At 38.7% G+C, this 19,389-nt stretch overlaps 1 protein-coding gene across 2 annotated transcripts in view; it reads left to right on the forward strand.

Annotated features, from left to right (window-relative positions):
- The window catches only part of GRM7 (glutamate metabotropic receptor 7), an 856,215-nt gene that overhangs the window by 254,150 nt on the left and 582,676 nt on the right, over positions 1–19,389 (forward strand). For both annotated transcript variants that reach the window (XM_069473843.1, XM_069473844.1), the window contains exon 2: positions 3,508–3,724. In XM_069473843.1, coding sequence (XP_069329944.1) covers positions 3,508–3,724 — 217 coding nt within the window. The remainder of the gene's footprint in view (positions 1–3,507; positions 3,725–19,389) is intronic.

Raw genomic sequence — 19,389 nt, forward strand, 5'->3', positions numbered from 1 at the left:
TCAAAAGTGTTTTAGGTTTTTTAAATTGGACAAAGAGGCTCAAGAAGAAATGGGATATCTATTTTTATCTAGCTGAAGTGTTATTACACTACATTGTCTTTATCAAAAGATAAATTCTCCATTTCCATAGAAGACTGGCAAGAGGGGAGGGTTTCAATAGCAGCAAGAATAAGTTCAGCTAGTTATCGAGAAGAGTTAATCACTAAAGATGACTAATAATCATTGGGTCAGTTGTATATACCAGTTATAACACACATGTCAAAATAATTACTATATCGGCTTAAACATTCCTTTGAAAACAAGTAACTAAATATGCTGTATAAGAGCTAAATAAATACATATCATTATATTTCATAGGGTACATAAATTCTTCCAGTCCTTCATCTCTATTGCTAGGAGGGATATTCTTATAAAGCCATGTTTTTATCTCAAAACTAAAAATCCATTTGGTCTTTCATTCCTTATTCTTGCATCATTATATGCATAGTGTAGCAATGAGAATCATTGGATAGAAGGTGTACATGAGTCTGAAGGGAAATAGGGATCTTAAGCCAGGAGATATTTTTTATTTACACTGGAAAGGATAGACCACAGATAGCAATCATTTTTGAAGGGTGCATGGTAATGAGGAAAGAAATCTCTTTCACCAGGATTTTCATTACTAAAATTTGGGGCACAGTCTAGAAAATGCATTTGTATTGAGGCACTTCACAATTCTGATGTTTTATGGCAGCTACATGAATGCAAATTCGAGCCGAGGGTGGATGTGTCTTTATTAGCGCTCTTTCAGAGGTAGGAAGGGATTTTGGCAGCGAAGGCATCTGTGCAACAGCATGAAGCTTTTACATTTCCACAAGTTGAAATTGATGGAAATGTATTGACATGCTTGGCTTCTTTCCTTTTTATTTCTTGTGAGGGAAAGCCTCTCTCTCTCTCCCTCCCTCCCTCTATTTTTCTGCCCAAAACCCCTATTCAGTTGATATTTTCTTTATCCAAAACTTAAAACCGCCGGACTACAGATGACACATAGGTAACTCATTCTATTAAGATATTTATATAAGCTTTTCCAAGTCGTTTAAATAAAATGTTTGAACAGCAGTCTAAGACTGACCAGGAAAACAACTTTTAGTGGCTATGTACTCAATGCTGTAAACAGAAATTGGCCTGGACTCCAATAATCTACTGGCCTTTCTTGTTTTATGCTTATTTTTAAAACATTTCGGCAACAATTCAGCAAAGTATCATTTCTGTAAGTAAGAGTTCAGACATTGCAGTGGACGGTTTCGGATTTGAATAGTGCTCTCTGTTCTACAGCTTTGTGACCCGAGGCAAGGTCATGTTCTGCTTCCAAGTCTCAATTTCCTCTTTTGTAAAACAAGTTACTATTAGTATAACGTAGTTTAATGTGGTATGGTACGAGTATTTGCTGATGATTAGATAAGGCAATGCATGTAAAACTTTCAGAACGTGACTGGCACGAAATAAAGAGTTGACTAAATAGTAGACATTACTTCTAAAGCAGCAATGATAGGAATATGTAAAAATATTGTCTTGCCTTTGGACAAGAAGGAGAATATGACAACATGTCACAGAAAACTTGAGGAGTCAAATGTGGGGACTGGGTAGCCGTAGTAAGGAAAAGCATACTATTTTCTGCTTTGACTATTATTACCCCATGTTCTGAACACTCACTCTGTTCCAGGCATCCTGCTAAGCAATGCACATTCATTATCCCTCCTTCTCACCGACTCACTGAGGTGAAATTACTTCACCAAAGTAAACACTATCAAACAGAAATACCAAGCTTTGATCCCAGATTTTGTCAATACAAAATCCTATTTTATTTCCACTACACCTGACCACCACTATAATTGAGGAGTTGCTCCATTAAAGACTCATCCATCAGCAGTCACAGAGGCTTTCTCCCATGGGCTTTGGGCTGTGGGTCAGGGACAGAAAGCCTGCCTCCCATGGTCATAGCGCGGAAGTGCACCATGGACAGGTAGCATGAAGATGGTGAACCATCTGTCAGGGCCACGCTGCTCAACCCTAATGCTGACCAAGAGATGTTGGTGGGGAAATGATCTTTACAGAGGTGGTCACCAGCCTTAAATAATGGCAAATGGGCACACTTTAGGCAAACTACACAGGGAGGAGATAAATAGGCTAACAGTGAGTAGGGTTTTTAAGGCTCAAAAAGTCACCTTGAGTATAGCTTTGGCATGTTTGGGCCAAAGTGGACTGTTGAGTTTGGTCTGAGCAAAGATCAAGACTGACCTTTAGATACTGGAGAAACTGGTGTGATTCAATGGGGAAAAGTTCTGGAAGAGTTTGCAAGCAGAATTTTGTGCGGGTTGATCATCTTACATGTACGTTAATTGTACCAATCACTGTCTACCGCTTGCTAAAGAGAAGGGGGGTGGGTATGTTACGGTGCTTTGTAGAGGTAACTAGCATAGGGGTCCTGAAGTTAGGTCCTAAGCCAGGTTTCTCATATGTGGCTACTTCAGGGATGCCCTTAGGGGATTTTAGACTCCAGGCAAATTTTTTTGCAGCTTTTTCTATATACATTTTTTATTTAGGTAAAATCAGTGTGTTAGGACTATTCAGGTAGCCTTATCTCACATATTCCCTAGAAATAAATACTACTCTGACTAAGGGGAGTAATTTGATTGTTACCTAGGTTCCTTCTGTGGGGCTCTAGGATCACCCTGTAGGCACAAGTGCTAGAGTTCCTCAGGACATCTGGTTAATGCCATGTGGGGCAGAGGGTCAGAGGTGGCCCTAAAGGGAAAATAAGGGAATCAGAGGCCCTTGTGGGCTCTACCCAGACAGGACTGCCAGCTCTCATCCAAAACCCAAAAGGGAATTTGGAAAATTTTACAGAAGGCCCTCCAAAGTGCAAGGACCACTGGGGTGAAGGCTTTGGGGTGGGAACCCACTTGCCTGGAGCTAAGGGTGTCACAGAGCTGCTTTATAACATTCTTATGAAGAATAAATGAGACAGTGCATGCAACTTACTTAGATATTTCCTCACAGGCCACCAGCAATCAATCAGTGTTAGATGGTTAATGACATCTACCAATACACAAGCTGTATCACCTAAACCAATCTCTATACACAGTTCAGTTAGGCTGTTGTGTTTTTATTTCTATTTCTATAAGAAGTAAAGCATGATACAAAATGTTTGTTAGAATGGTTACAAATCCTTGTCTCCCAAACCACCATGACCCTGACCTTGTAATTCCTATGCTGACCTCCTCATTTCCTCTCTCTAAGAGGAAAAAATAAAAGGGTGAGGCACAAAAGACAATACTTTTGTGCTGCTAGGAAGTGGATGGTTGCACTGGAGTGGTTGGTGGACAATTACATGGTGATGTTTGGCAAAACACGCGTCCACTTTGCAGCTGAAGCCTTGTGTTTGTCGTGAGTGAATTGTCACGAGTACTAATGAGCCTCTCACGTGCTGGTGGTGCACTCTCACGCGGTGCTTTCTTATCTTTGCAGATCCCCCAGATTAGCTATGCGTCAACGGCACCCGAGCTCAGTGACGACCGGCGCTATGACTTCTTCTCCCGCGTGGTGCCACCAGATTCCTTCCAAGCCCAGGCCATGGTAGACATTGTAAAGGCCCTAGGCTGGAATTATGTGTCTACTCTCGCGTCCGAAGGAAGTTATGGAGAGAAAGGTGTGGAGTCCTTCACGCAGATTTCCAAAGAGGCAGGTAGGAAGATTGCGATGATCAAGTTGACCCTCTTCAAATGTCTGTGGTTTATAGGGTTCTCTTCAGACTTTATTAAATAAACACTACAAGTAATCATCCCGTCCCCACTCTCACATTCCAAAAGCCCTGTAAAGTCTTCACTTATAACATTGTCTACTAGGTAATAGGGTGGATTCCAGACTGTATGTGGAAACTTGGGAAAATGTGGCTAGATGTGCCTCTCTTTGGATGCTCTTCCTCCCTGTCTCTCTCCAAAATGGGGGGAATCGTTTGGAATTATGTGAACCCCATCACAGTGGCACTGTGATTTGAAGAATGACAGTGATGCCTCTGAATGACTTGGCCAAAACAAAATTAAGTGAATTATCCAGGCAGTAGGATGTATTTAGACAAATAGTCTTTCAAACTTGAGATTATTTTGAGAAAGATAGTTCTATTTAGAAGCACTTGGAGAGGATTCCTTTATGTTTATTTATTTAGCTCAAATTGGAAGTAATAGGTTCAAATGTTTGGCCAGCTGTCTTCCACTGTGCAGATTTTGAAAAATGAGACAAAATTCTCCCACTTAGGAATCCTGACAATAAAGATTCAGGTTTCTTTATCTGGATATGTTGGGTATAGTAAATACATACACATGTACTTGCTTGGGTATTCCTAAACAGTTCTTACACTAAAATGAGGTCCTTGGTTTTGTTTGTAAGAATTTCATCCAACCCAAATTGTTATTGACCAGAACAGTTAACTGACTGTAAAAGCAAACAAGTACGGCAATGGAAACACAGGTCCATTTCATGAAGAACAGTGTCATAAATCCTGAGGACACAGCTGTAAGACTGTCAGACTACAGATACATTGAGACACGTAAAGCCTCAGCATGTGGTTGACATATCTGTACATGGATGCTAAAAGAAGGGAGCTAGAGCTTGTTTGTAAACTCCATGTTTTTTATTCAGTGCATCACTGTTAGCCACAATTTCAAAAATTCACAGGAAATCTGGGTCATTCTTGTTCTCTCTCATCTGACTTAACACTGTTGGCCAGATAGCTCCTAGTCAGTGGCAAGTCTTCTAAACACCATTTCTAGGTTCAAACACAAACACATACACACTCACAAAAACTTTCTTGGCTGTGTTGGCTTGGCCTTGTGTTTTCAGATTGTTTTCCCTGCAGCCCTTATTATAGGTTAGTATAATTTCTTGTTTGTTTTGTCTTCCTATCTTGTCCCTAGGACTAATAGAAGACCGTGTCTGTCTCAGTTACTATTGTAGCCCTAGCTGCTATGTTCCTAAGGGAAAATTTTCTGCTATAATTCAGTTAGAAACTTTCTGATTCGGAGAGAAATCTTAACTCTGGCCTTGTGGCATGCTGTGATTTATAGAACTCATTAACAATTGACTTCATGAATTCCCAAAAAGATACCTAATCATTTTTGATGACTCTGTTGTTATTTCTTTCTTTGTTTCTTTGAATTCTGCTTTGATCAAAATAAGGCTGGAGGCTGACTTAGAAAAATATCTAAAATATCATAATAAAAGCAAATAGATAAGATGAAGAGAAAATATGGGTAAATAGTAAGACATGGCTCAGAGACAAGGTTCAGATGACATCTTGCACTACCTCATTGCTAAAAGTGGGTCCCAAATTTAACAGTGAACTTTGTGCTGGATAAAACAAAGGCAGAATACTGCCCATTCAGTTACAAGGTTCACAGTATTCATGAGGTCAAAATCATGGTTATTATTTAGTAAAGGACAGCTTTCCTTGCCTTAAGATCAAGACAAATATTTGCTCTGAGTGTGTATAGAAGATTATACTGTATAGACAGGTCAGTGGTGAGTATGTGAGTTTTGTATGGTTGTTTTTTCCTGGTGTCATTTGGTGGAAACATAAGACATGATATCAGAATTTGCTATATAATGACTTTGCAAAAAGGAAAAGCCCTCGTAATATGGTATGAGCTCGCCAGCTTATATTTTTAGCTAATTCTACATTGAAATGCACCAGCAAAAAAATGAAGGTTATATCAATGGCAGCCATTTTGGATGAAATCTTTCCTTCTTAGAGCCTTTCCCTTGGCAATGAGAGTAGGTAAAAAAGCTGGCCAGTGCAGCAGAAATGCAAGAAAGCATTGAAGGTTTAGGTGAAGTCTCAAAGAGTAGTTCTTCTAAGTATTTTGGTATTTGATGTGTATCTATAATAAAATTCATCGGAACTGTATCATATGTGCAATTAATTCAAATGAATTCACTTATATGCTTAGGAAGTACCCCTTCTGTCCATGAAGGAAGGAAAAAAGGAAGGAAGGAAGGAAGGGAGAGAGAGAGTGGAGAGAGGAGAGGAGAAAATTACAATTTAAATAGTGTGGAGTAAGTCTACTCAGTCTGTGTATGACCTAGAGAAAACATAGAAAATGAGATTCATTCAGTTAGTTTCATTGCTGTGGGACTCTCATACTATGAGTATCTTGCTTCTTCAAAGATGGTTCTAGTATTTAAAGATATATTTTTATACCCCACTACCTCTAAAAAGAATCCAGCTTCTTCCTCTGATGTCCAAAGAAACAGCAATATATTCTAGTTCCAAAAAAAAAAAAAAAGAAAACAAAAGAAAAACTTGTTCTGTTGGAATTTCTGGGAAGTATTCATGGTTAGGGATTTCTCAAGGATAATTTAAATGTTCACTTTTTTCCTAACCCACAAAAAAGATCCAAGCCCAATGTGTGCGCTGTGGCTCTCAAATAAACAACTGTACTGGTTATGGTGTCAGAAAGACCTAAATTTGAATAATGGACTCCATCGCTTCCTTACTCTAAAAACTATGACACATGATTTCACTTTTCAAGCCCAAGCTTTCTCATAGAAGGAGTGAGATTAATGATGCCTGCTGCATCAGATTGATAAAATAAATAAGAAGTTGCATGGGGAAGGCTTCAATACCCAACAATGCATGATTACAGCACATCCCACTGGTTCCCTGTCAACAAGCAGAGTTATTGTCTGAGTTTGAAACGTTTGAAAATAACTAGAGTGATAGATGTTATCTGCCTTCAGTTGTAATTACAAGGTCATTTATTTTATAAGCTGAGTTACTATTCATATAAATATGCTTTGACCACATAAGAAGTATAAGAAGAAAAGGAAGTGAGCTATTTGAGTTGTCCTCTGTATGTGGGGTACACTTGTGTGTGGGAGGAGGGGAAGTGCATAGGCTCAATGATTTCTCTGTGTATCACTGGCAGGCTGGAAGGATTTATTTCCATGCTCTCTGGGTAGTTTGACTTTCAAGATTGTGATTCTTCTTTGTTATAAATGGCTTCATTCTTTTAGAATGCTTTAGTTCCAAATTTTACTTTTCCACTTAAATCCTGAAGCAGAGGCTACTTATAAACCACAGCCTGGAGCATCTCCACCATGACACAGTCACAGTGAGTGGGTGAGTTCTCCATTGTTGCTCTCTGATAGAACAAACCAAGACAATGATGTCAGAGAAAAGAAGCCATCCTTTAACAGGGGCCATATAATTGGTTTAAAACATGGAAGTCTAGGCACAATTTTTCTAAGCTGTCAGAGAAAACCACAATAATTCTTCTCTCATGCATACTCCTGGCAGATTTAAACATGCATGGTTGCTGTTCCTTGTTGAACTTTCAAAGAGGACTGTAACATGATTTTCTCAGATGATGAGATTTTGTAAAACAGTTATATTTGCATAAATTGCCCTGTTTATTTAAATGAATGTACATGCAATGGCAAAAAATAAAAAGCAATTTATTTCTTAATATTGCAGGGAATGAGGGAAAATTCACTCCCAATGTGCTTTAAAATTCAGGTCAACATAAAATGACCCAAATTAGACAGAAAGACTTCTTTTCCTAAGTGTAGGTCAAGGTAAATGTGTATGATAGCATATGGCACTAATAAATTCCAGATTCTCTGAAGCAAATGTGACTCAAGGATTATAAGCGTGAGGACTACACATGATTCCTATGGTCTATAGGACAATTTCAGAGGGATCCCAGAGACACTGCTTCACAATATAGCTGCAAACAGTAGTGATTTGTTACTGCCAGGCTGTCTTCACACATGCCAGCTTTTCAAATCCTAAAAGAACATTTGAACTACCCTTTTGGTATTTCATGGCAATCACTTAATATAGTTATATTTCCATGGGTCTTATAAAGTAATTATTATTCAGAAAAACTCTACAACTTCTTTTTAATTAATACTTCACCTTGGCCTAGAGAATCTTCTTTTCTAGAATACTTAGATCAAGATTTAATTGACTTATTAATTATTATCCAGACTTCAGTGTTTTAGACCTCGGGAACTAGCTGGATTTGCTTACTATGGGATTTCATAGCACTGTGCGCCTCTCCCCTTCGCTTGTGGGACGTTCTGTTTCAGCGTATGTGTTGCCAATCATCCATCTCCCCAGCTCATTCTAAGCTCCATGAGGGCAAGGACATTGTCTTGTGTTTCTGTGATCTAACATAATTCCTAGAGTACAGAAGATATCTAATCATTATGCCCTAAGGGAAGGAGAAAAGGAAGAATTGTATTTTTTTCCTTTGCCTTTTAGGAAAAAAGAAAGCATGTAGGGGAAGCACTTATGATATATAATTTGTGTGTAGACCACAAAAAAAATATACCCTGGATTTGTTTGCTGTGGTTTCTTACAGCTGCCCTCACCCTGAGTCTACACCATTCTTCCTTCTTGCCATCCCCATACAAAACTAACAGCAGTATGGGACAGCAAGGCTGTAATTCCTCATACCTGGGAATCCTGTCTATGCCATGGTGAGTATGGAAAACTGACACATTTTAATAACTAGATAGATTCTATCCCTAACAAGGTGTTTGGGAGTCCTTGCTTAAATATAGATATTAAACATTTGAGGACTTAATTTCAGGACACAAAATCACAAAAACTGTTATAATATCAGTTATTTCTAGGTGTGCTTAAAGACAAAGTGTACGTTCCTCCAGAAAAGACTTTGTATTTGATTTATTTTTGTATCCTCCGTGGTTGGCAGCACGTTTTAGAGTTTAACTCACGCTCGATTTGTTAGCACCTCTTGAGTGTGTCTCTTTCTCCCCGTCATGATTACCATTGCCTAGCTCTGGGACCCACTTTATCCACCTTGATTTATACCTTTGGTTATCCATTCTTCCAGAATAACCCCTCCAACATGGTTCCTATTTAGCTATGTAGATGATCTTTCTGAAGCACATATACAGTCATTTCAGTATCTCTTCCTGACTTCCTATTCCATACAGGATTAAAGAAAAGATGTGTAGCATGGAATATAAGGTCCCCATGACCTGGTGTATGCTTTAATCTCCAATTTCACTCCCATATTTACCCTGTTTGATTCCCACCGCAAGCCCCCATATATATATACATACTTTTCCCCACTGCATTCAACCTTCTGTGGTATCAGGATGTTCTGTATCTTTGTAAATGCTCTGCTTTCTGCCTGGACCACTAGCTAACTCCAGTTTAATTTGCCAAAACGTAAGACCTCGGAGAAAGCTATCTCTTACCTGGTCTTCCTTCATGGTCCTATTTTGGCTTGTGATGTAAACATCTGTCTGTAACAGCACGATATTTTTACACCTATCTCTATTAATAAGTTAATAAGGAATGATCAATTACACAAGTTTTGATGAGAGAACAGGGCTTGTACCACTGTAGTGCTAATAAGGCCAGATATTCATGTTCCCAGCCTCCCCTGAAGCTAGGGCACAGTTGTTAACCCAGTCTTGGCTAATCAGACATACTCACCATAAATGAATGAATCAAGATCCAAAGACATAAAGAAACAGGCACAATGGAAAACCCATTTCATTGACAGCAACAGCAGGAATATCCATTTTTCATGGGTGGATGTGGTATCCAGCATCAATTGGCTGCAGCAGTATAAGCTCTAACTTCCCATCTCCAGGAGAAACTGCACCAGTGCCCAGCCAGCCAGCTTGGTTCTGTGGAATATTTTGTGGGTTTTTTTTTTTTTTTTTTCTTTTTGGTGTTTCGTTGTTGTTCTGTTTTGTTTTTTGGGTTTTTTTTTTTTTTTTTTTTGGCTTTGTTTCTGCTTATTTTCTGATTTTGGTTCACTGGCCTCTCCAATGATTCTGCAACTTATCCAACATAATTTATACAATTTATTTTTCTGCTTAATCTAGACAGACTTGACTTCTGTTGTTAGCTTTCAAGCTTCATTAATATAATTAGGAATATCTCTTCTATAAGTTCCACAACACCCCATGCATAACTGTAACATAGATTTGTTGCATTTCATTGTAACCATCTGCCTAGCTATCCTCCCCACTAGAAAGTCAGATTCTTAGACAGTGAACAGTATGTTGCATTTGACATTCAATACTCTGTACTCAAGGCAGTGCCCAAAACAGACTAGGTTGAATAAAGGCACGTGGAATTTAAAAATAGCATGTTAATGATACAAGCAGTAATGACCCTAAGGCTGTAGTTGGTATAGTGAAACTGCTGAAAGTTTTTACAATTCTGATTTTCTGAAGTGATCATTAATTTGCTATCATGAGCTATCTGTATAGGAGAGAAAAATAGGATAAGAAACCAGTGGTACGACTTGCACTTATGCAGTGTGTATCTGAGTACCTTCTTTGTGGCAGGTATTATGCCAGGGTAATGATAAATAATATTTATAATAGTGACAACAACAGAGCAAAAAAAAAATAATTCTCTGCTTTCAAAGAATGGAAATACATAAGTAGAGCAATGAACACAGCCTGGTTGGGGCACTCTACAGGAGAAGATTCTGGAAGGAGGAAGATGCTTAACTAATCCCCAAAGTTAAAATTTAGGAGTTAGTCAGACAGGGCTGATCTAAAGGTGGTTGTGGATGACATTTTAGGAAAAAAGAAGCATGTTCAAACTCTCTAATAAAATTGTCTGATAGTGTTTGAATTTTTGAATAGTATAAGAGAAATACTGTTGCTTTGAATAAAATGTATGAGTCTTGAATTAATATGATAGAAAATTATTTTCCTTGCATCATGGTAACCATTCCAAAAAATACTCTGGCTTTTGAGCCTAGAGTGTCGGGTTCTGACCCTGACTCCTTTAGTCACTCATTGGGAACCAGCATATTGCTTCTCTGGGTTGCAAAGTCATCACTTATTTACTCAGAAAACTCTCTTAGTTGAGATAATTCTCAGAAGCGTATCATCCTAATTGCAAAGGATGGGTTCCTCCCAAGCTATAAACTGTCATTGTCACTGTGGTACTAGAAATAGATAATGACAGAATGTTTTGCTGCATGAAGAGACGTGCAAAAGCCTATCTCAGCAATTCCTTCTTATCTCTTCCACCTGCCTCACTGTACCGAGAAATATGGGGGGATATGACAGGATCTGAAGGTAAAGCAAACTCCTCTATGATGCATGTACTAAGGAGAGAAAGGTGATGGGATTCTGGTATCAAAGTTAAAGATGTAGTGAAAAGGAACAAAGCTCATCCTTAAATAGAGGAGCAGAGATTCCAATATAGAGGATTCTATTGAACAATAGAGTTTCTTGGTCAGCAGGGTGAGGGGAAGAGCATTATTGCTCTGTGATAGCCTACTTTGGGAAGTAATCATGCTTTTGTAAAAATATCATTATAACCAATAAACTTTAAAGGCAGAAAGTTTAGTCTGTTCTTCCTATTTAGTGAAGCTGTATTCAGCCTTAAAAGTGAAGCTTTCTCTTCCCAGTCTTTACAAAAATGTTCACTGAGAGAGATTCCTAGTTCTGAATCTCATAGGTTTTGATAGCTGTCATCAAGAGAGATAAATTCAGTAGAAGAAAAAAAAATACATATATATATATATATATATATATACATGAAGAATGTCAGTTAGCATATAGAACTGGAGGGACACATACAGAACAAGGATCAGGGATAGCCAGGTCTGGGATAGCGAAAAATTTCAGAGTAGTAAAATTACTTAAATGTCTAGTGCCATTACTGAAGTCTCGCGCATCCAATATGCCCTCCACTTGTATCATGATGTTCAAATTGCAGTATCTCATCAGAGAAAGTGAATTAGCTACTTATGGCACTTGCCTATGTTTCGGCTGTGGGAGAGTAGGACACCTTGACTTTGAATCTCTCTAAGGCTATAATAGGGAAGAGATATTTCCCAATGTAATTTCCATTTTCTAATCAAAACTTGAATGGTCACAGTATATAAGCAATGTGCTCTTTATGGTTGCCTTTGCCAGAGGCTTCCAAGTGTTTCATCCCACTAGAACAGACAAGTAAAGGGTAAGAGGGTTGAAACTGTGTCCATTAAAAATATGCAACATTCACTAAAACAGGGGTATAGAGGTGGGCACTGAAATTAGTCAAATGGAGAGTTCTGAAAAATAGGCAGAAACTCCAGTCCAAGAAACATTAAGTTAATAATTGGTTGCTTGCAAAATATCTATTTATTGGACTTCACCTGCTTCCTAAATTGTTTTGTATTTTGAACAACTTGATAAGTGTAAATGTAGCCTCTTTGAGACCTACACAAAGGGATCTGTTTTCCTTTAATTTGGCAAATGGATCCCTGCTGTTAAATCTTTTAAGAGATTATAGAAAATTCTACAAAGCCCCACATCAATTGCATTAGCACTCTCAGGCAAACTGAAGGACAACAGATGATCAACATCTCTGGCAGTAACAGTAGCCATCCTGAACACATACTGCATTGACTGACTTTGAAATACTTTGACCTTGTGTAGCTCCAAGTTTATCTGTTCCCGATTATTCACATTGCTTCTTACTCTTCTGGCTGGATGACTTAAAAGCAAGCACTTAAAACATATTGCCAATAATCACTGGATAGTATTAATTCATTGCATTAATATTTTACAGATGGTATTGTAAAATACTGCTATTTTGCTGTAAAATAGCAAGCCCTATGTAGGTAGGTGTTCCTTGGATATCATTATACTCTACAAGCAATGATATTAGGATGTACCTTTGATAAACTAGTGTATGGGTTACACAGGATTTTATATACAAGGGTAATATTGAAGTGAAGTCATCATAAAGGTCTTACCTTAGAGAAAAATTAGAGGTATATATTAAAAGGGCTCAGAAATAAAATAATGCTTATTTAAAATGTCCATGTAAGGTTTGTTTTCCCTTAAGGTGTTAGTGATCCTTTTAGATTTAACTTAATTTTAAAAAACAACACACACACACATAACAGGTGTATTTCTCATCAAAGATGATGATAAATTCTCTTGGGAAAGGTGAAGTCAGAATTATGATTACAGAAATCAAAATGAGTGGTAACTGATTATACAGAAGGATATTGTTTTCAAAGTTTTAATGCTAGTGAGTACAGAAATTATAGGGGCTTCTGATTATTATTATTTTTTTGGCAAAAATACTTAGTTCTTTATCAGGATTATGAGAGTTATTTTCTAAAAACCTGCTATATGGTGATGGACTTAGTACATGTTCCACTCTCTACACTTTTGTTTGACTAACGTAAATTTTGTTGTCAGTCTGTTCTCATGGGAGCTTTGTTCAACAGTCGCCAGTGAGTAATTAAGCTGGGCAGTAGGACCTAGGATGAAAAGGCTTACATTAGACTCACAGATTGCATCCTGCTTTAGGGTTCCCACCAATTTATCTATTAGGGTCCCACTGTGTTTTTAAAGAATAGAACACTAGAGAACTTAGACATAACTGAACCTCAAATGGAAGGAAAAAAAATAGAACAAGCACATTTTGTAATGAAAATATGTATTAGCCAAATCATTGCTTTCTTTTTTTTTAAGAATTGGATGGAATTATCTTTCATGTATTTCACTATTATTCCATATGTTTTGCTAAATCAGTATAAGGCACTCAACCAAATGGTAACACTGTCCCAAATATTTCTAAATTTCTAACTAAAGTCTCCCACTGAGAAGACAGAAGATGCTGGTTGGAGACTAAGTTTTAGGGGTGAAACATAAAAAACCAGGAGACTAGAATCAGGATTATAGAATGCTAAGGATGAGGGGAAAGCCATGGGGCAGAGTGCAATCAGAAGATGAGGGTGAGACTGAGCAAGGACCCCTCCGAGGGGCCTGTAGGCCCCCAAAGCATTGAAATAAAGAAAAATCTTGAGTTCCTTTGGGGGAAGTTTCTGACACCTGGCTAACCTTAGAAAGTGAATGGCCAACCTGGTGAGAACAATGGCCCTCCAAGGGAGCCAGAGTCAAGAGGTGTTTTGGTTTCCTACACAAACTAAAAGATGACATCGTAATATATATTCTTAAGTTGTTTTTCAGAAACCCCCACCTATAGAAAATGCAGAAAATGGGGAAACTGAGGAATTGAACTCTGACCTCCATTCTTTGTTCTAAACTTCCCCCAGGGCGGTCTGTATACCCATGGTAACATTCCTTTCTGCTAATCCAAGTATCTCTAAATCCATCTATACTCACCCCCCTTTTCAGAATATCCCCCTTTTGGGCCAGATCAATGTATAACCTCCATGTATTGATTTGCAATTTTGCCTGCCTAAAATGTACCCTTGCCTTTAAAAACCCCTGGCTTGTAAGCTACGAGGGAGTCTGGGGGGTTTTAAATGTTAGCTGCTCATTTGCCTTGCATGGCACCATGCTATAAAGATGCCTCTTTCTGCCACTACATCTCTTGGCTCCAGTGTCTGTCTTTACCATGGTGGGTGCTTGGATCCCAGTGTTTTTAGATAAAAAGAGCCCCTGATAATAAACTTCTTTGTGCACTTTCTCCAGATTGTAATATTATCCAATATTATCCAGAGTGCTGCCTTAATGTGATTGAACAAAATAAAGTTTCCATTTCCTCATAATAGTGGATAAAGTTTGGACAAAGCTTATTTTCTCTGAACAAACTCACTCAGCCTTAGATGACTGCATTCAGATTAGAGTAATGGCTTTGGGTGGCAACTAGATCAATAGCATAAGACATGTCTACTGAGCTGGCTGGTTCCTGGTTTGACTGGCTTTTGACTGATAATTATTATGTGCTACTTGGCTTGTGTCCACTTCCTTCACAGGGAGAACTCATCCCCACAGCTATTATGTGAAAACATAAAAACTTGTTTCCAACTGAACGTGTACAAAAAACAACTTCAGCCTTAAAGTCAGCCTCCTAAGTATAAAGCACATAGCCTCGTTCACAGTGAAATAATGAATCTGTGTCCTCTTATATCATGACCTTGTCTGATGCTCCAGAAGGGCAGAACTGGTACCAGGCATCATAACATAAAGTTTCTGGTTATTCTGGAAGTTGCTTTTATCAATGTGGGTTTTTCTTAATTATTGTTTTTATTTGTGTAGTCTTTATTGGCTCTTTAAATCAGTTGTTCAAAAATTCTTGAGAATTACCCCCCAAAAAAAAGAATGCAAATAACATAAATCAACTGTGGGCACTTAAGCAAAAAACAAAAAAAGGGAATGAATGCTTTATAAGGTTACGAGGCAACTCAGGAAATTAGAGGGAAGACTAAAGAACGGAGCTTGGAAGAGAAAGGCAAAGAGGCCACTCTAAGAATCCAGGCAGCAAAGATGCTCCACCAACGGGATGAGTCAGCAGCACCACCTTCATTGAGACCTTTAATTCTGGGCTCCAAATTCAGGATCTAGCGGGAAAGCACCCCAATGTCTGCTGCTGACCATGTGATCACCCCTTGGCCACAGGAATGTGGAGCGATTGGTTGACAATTCCACAAGATGTCTTTTGGGGACTACTGTAAACATCCCAAGATAAATATTGGATCTTGATAGCCTGCTCAAGGTGGGAAATGATAAATGTGCTGGGCAAAATGTGATAAAATAGATTTTCTCTTCTATCCCTGTAACACATATCTGAAAGAAAAGAAATAATTAATAATGGTGTAAAGATGTTCTCATCTAGTCGAAGCAGTTCTATTATAATTGTGAAATAAAGATTTTTTTTTCATTTTGCCTTCTTTTTTCTTTTAACCAGATCCTCAGAAGAAGCCATTACAACTTTAAATACTTATACAAGATTTTCCAAACTGCTAGCTTTCTAAAGAGATAAGAAGTGCAATTTTCCAAGCTTTACATTTGTGACAGGGTCTGTTAAGAGCCAGATTTCAATCATCAGGTGATGCAATTAGCTCTACCCTACAGCATGACTTGAGATAGAAGGAATGAGTCGGGGCAATCTGTCACCACTGCTAGAAAGTTTCATAGTTCTGAGCACTCATTCTGATGACAGAGGGTCAAGAGGGGTATTTTTTACATGGTAAGAACAGCTTTTGCCAGGAGCAGTGGCTAATGCCTGTAATCCTGGCACTCTGGGCAGGAGGATCGCTTGAGCTCAAGAGTTCGAGACCAGCCTGAGCAAGAGCAAGACCCCATCTCTACTAAAAATAGAAAAATTACCTGGACATGGTGTTTCGTACCTGCAATCCCAGGGTCTCGGGCTGAGGCAGGAGGATTGCTTGATCCCAGGAGTTTGAGGTTGCTGTGAGCTCTGATGACACCACTATACTCTGGCCGGGGCAACAGAGTGAGACTTTGTCTCAAAAAAAAAGAAAAAAAAAAAAAAAGAAAAAAAGGATGGCTTTTGCTCTTTTGTGCTGAGCAGTTTGCAAAAAAAAAAAAAAGAAAGAAAGAAAGAAAAGTTATTTCATTTTTTTCTACCAATCCCAGAATTCCTCCAAGCAAACCTGTGGGTTTTTGATAATGGGAGTAAACAAACTGTCTTTGAAATGTAGAAGTGGCAGAAGACAGGCCTTGTTCCTGCTTTCTTCCCTGCAGGGACATGGGTTTAATAAGGTAGCTGAACATTCTGTGCTGAGGCCCTGGAGAAACGAGACTCATTGAGAAAGGAAACGGCAAGAGGCCACTGCATGCTGGGACAGGGATGAGGCCCTCCTGGTGGTGCTTGCCGTGCAGTCTCATAAAAGTCTTCTGAAAAGCTGATTGGGAGAGCACTGAAGAAAGAAAAGTTTCTGGTAAAACTAGCTTTACAGAGCCTGATGCTAGTTGTTCAGTTTGGAGAATGCTATCTGCAGGAAAGAGGAGAACTTAACACACACATCTCTGCTTTTCGGAGATGTGAACAGCTGTAAGGAGGTAAGGGAGAGAATGAAACGCAAACGCTTAGATGCAGGTTAATATTTTGTCATAAAAGGAAGTTAATGAGTAGTTTAACACAGAGAAAGAGGATTGAAGGCCATTCTGTTTTAACTCTCTTCCCCTGGCTCTAAGCTTCTGTTTGGACATTTAGTCACTGTCTTGTCCTTTATTTTCCCTGGACAAGCCAGTCCCCAAATGCCAAACATTGCATCCGTCTGGGCTTTGACTCAAGCAGTGCCCTGTGCCTGGAACATCCCTCCCAAGCTCAATGGCCTGGCAAACCCTTCCCTTAGTGAAGTTTCTCCAGCATATTCCTTTCTACGTGCCTCCACCCTGTGTAGTGTTCCTGTCATTGATATATATTAATATCTATGGCAACACATTTAATTTTGCCACTGTTCTGATGTGAAAGATTATACACTCCTTCAGGGTAGCTACAGATACTAAAAATGGGGAAGGTTAACTATAACTTACTGGGCCTCTCCCCCAGTCCATGTGCTGCTCAGAGCTTATAACAGAGTCCCATGCAAATATTAAATACCAAACACATATTTTCTGATGTAGTAAAATTCTGGCATCTCCAATCCATAAATCTACTTGTCCTTTTTATTTAAATTTTACTGTTATTCTCACCTATCTACCGAGCCTTTATCTTACCCTGTGTTTTGTTAGGGACAAACTCCTACGGCAATTTGTTAGAGAAACATGTATTCCCTAATTCCTTAAAGTTAGTTTATACATAAATTTATGACGGGTTAAAAAAAACATACAATATTAACACTAGGTTTAAGATTGTGATCTTAGCGATTTTCTTCTTGTTAGTGGTTTTAAATTTGTTAAAGCAAGACCTAATGTAATTATGTTTTAAAACTGAAGCTTAAACTAGTTCTGCCCATAGATTCCAGTGTTTGTTTTATGCATTCAATACATGAAGTAGATTTCCATAGATTTTTTTATGCGTATGAGAAAGATTAAGATTAAAATAGACAGCTGATACATGCTTCAAACCAGAAAGTTAAAGAAAAATTGATTCTATTGAGTTGAAAGATCAAAAATGAGTACTTTCCCCCTAAGTTATCAGGAGCTGTCTTAACATGAGAAACAATACAGCACTAAGTTTCAGGTGAACTCTATTTTCCGTATGGCAGGAGTAGTACCTGGCTCAAGACCAATTTGCTTAAGCATGTTCAGCATTAAGGCCTCCGTAAGTTCATCAGACAGGGGAGCAAAGGTAAGGCTAACTTCCTGATTCTTACCTTCCCCCAAAGTGTATAGGATCAGTCTGGGAGAAAAAAAAATCAAGCTTCATTCCAGTTTTATGGAGGAAGACAGAGATTGTCACCAGGAAGTGGGCAAATATATAGTATCTGGTATTCATTTTTCCCTCTTGCCCTCTTTTCTGCTCTTCCTTCCATTTTCATCCTCTCCTCAAACACTGACAGAACACCAGAAGATTCCCATTTCTTAATGTTTAAGGGCATAATTGGAAGCCAGATGTCCCCAGGTTTAAATTCTAGCTCTACCTTTATTAGACATGTGTGAGTCACTTACCCTCATTAACCTTCCATTTCCTGGTTTATAAAATGGATATAAAACCAATTCCTGCCTTAAAAGGCTTTTTGTGGAAAATAAGTGAGATACCTACTGAATGCAAATGCTTAACATGGTGTCTATTATATAGTGAATATTCTATAAACATTAGCTACTGTAATGATTATTATGATTATTACCATAATGATAACATGAATATGAATAACAATAATGAAGTCCTTCTTTGCTTATTACTTCCATTATTCATTTATTCAACAAATATTTATTGAGTGCCTGCTGGAGTCAATCACTATTCTGGATCCCAGGAGGGGACATCATAGGCCCAGACCTTGCCTGTACAGTAAGGTAAGATGAACAGAGAGTAAACAAATAACCACAGAGTGTTGGGGGTGTATCAGTGAACCACAGAGACAAAGTCCTTTCGTTTGTGATACTTATATTATAATGAGGAGGGGAGCAGATGGCTTGAAACAGGGTGGATGGGGGTGAGGCAGCAACAAGTGCTTTGTGACGTTGTCAAGGCAGTGCCAGTAGGACTTGCCAGTTACTTGGCTATGGAGTCTGAGGGAGGTCCAAGTATGACTCAGGTTTTATGTTGTGAATAACTATATGGATGGTGATGGCTGTTGCTGAAGTGTGAAGAGTAGGTTTGGGAAATGGGGTAAGGACCAGGAGCCCTACTTCTGACTCGTGAAACTTGAAATATCTATGATAAATCCAAGTGGAGGAGCTCGGCAGGCAGGTGGATGTATAGCTCTAGAGCTGAGAGGGAAGCCCACAGTGGAGATCTAAATGTGAGATCTGGGAGTGTGTAAATGCTACATAATGCTGGGGGATGAGATACAACCGCTTCAGCGGAGAAGATGCCCCATGACTGAGCCAGCAGAATATTTCCAAGTCTAGAATTGGTGACAGATCTAGTGAGATAAATTAAAAAGTGCCTGAAGAGGTAGAAAAAAACCCAGGAATTACGGTGTCCCAGAGACCAAGTAAAAAGGTGTTTAATAAGTGGGA

The sequence above is a fragment of the Eulemur rufifrons genome, chromosome 7 (assembly GCF_041146395.1).
Source record: "Eulemur rufifrons isolate Redbay chromosome 7, OSU_ERuf_1, whole genome shotgun sequence".
Lineage (NCBI taxonomy): Eukaryota > Metazoa > Chordata > Mammalia > Primates > Lemuridae > Eulemur > Eulemur rufifrons.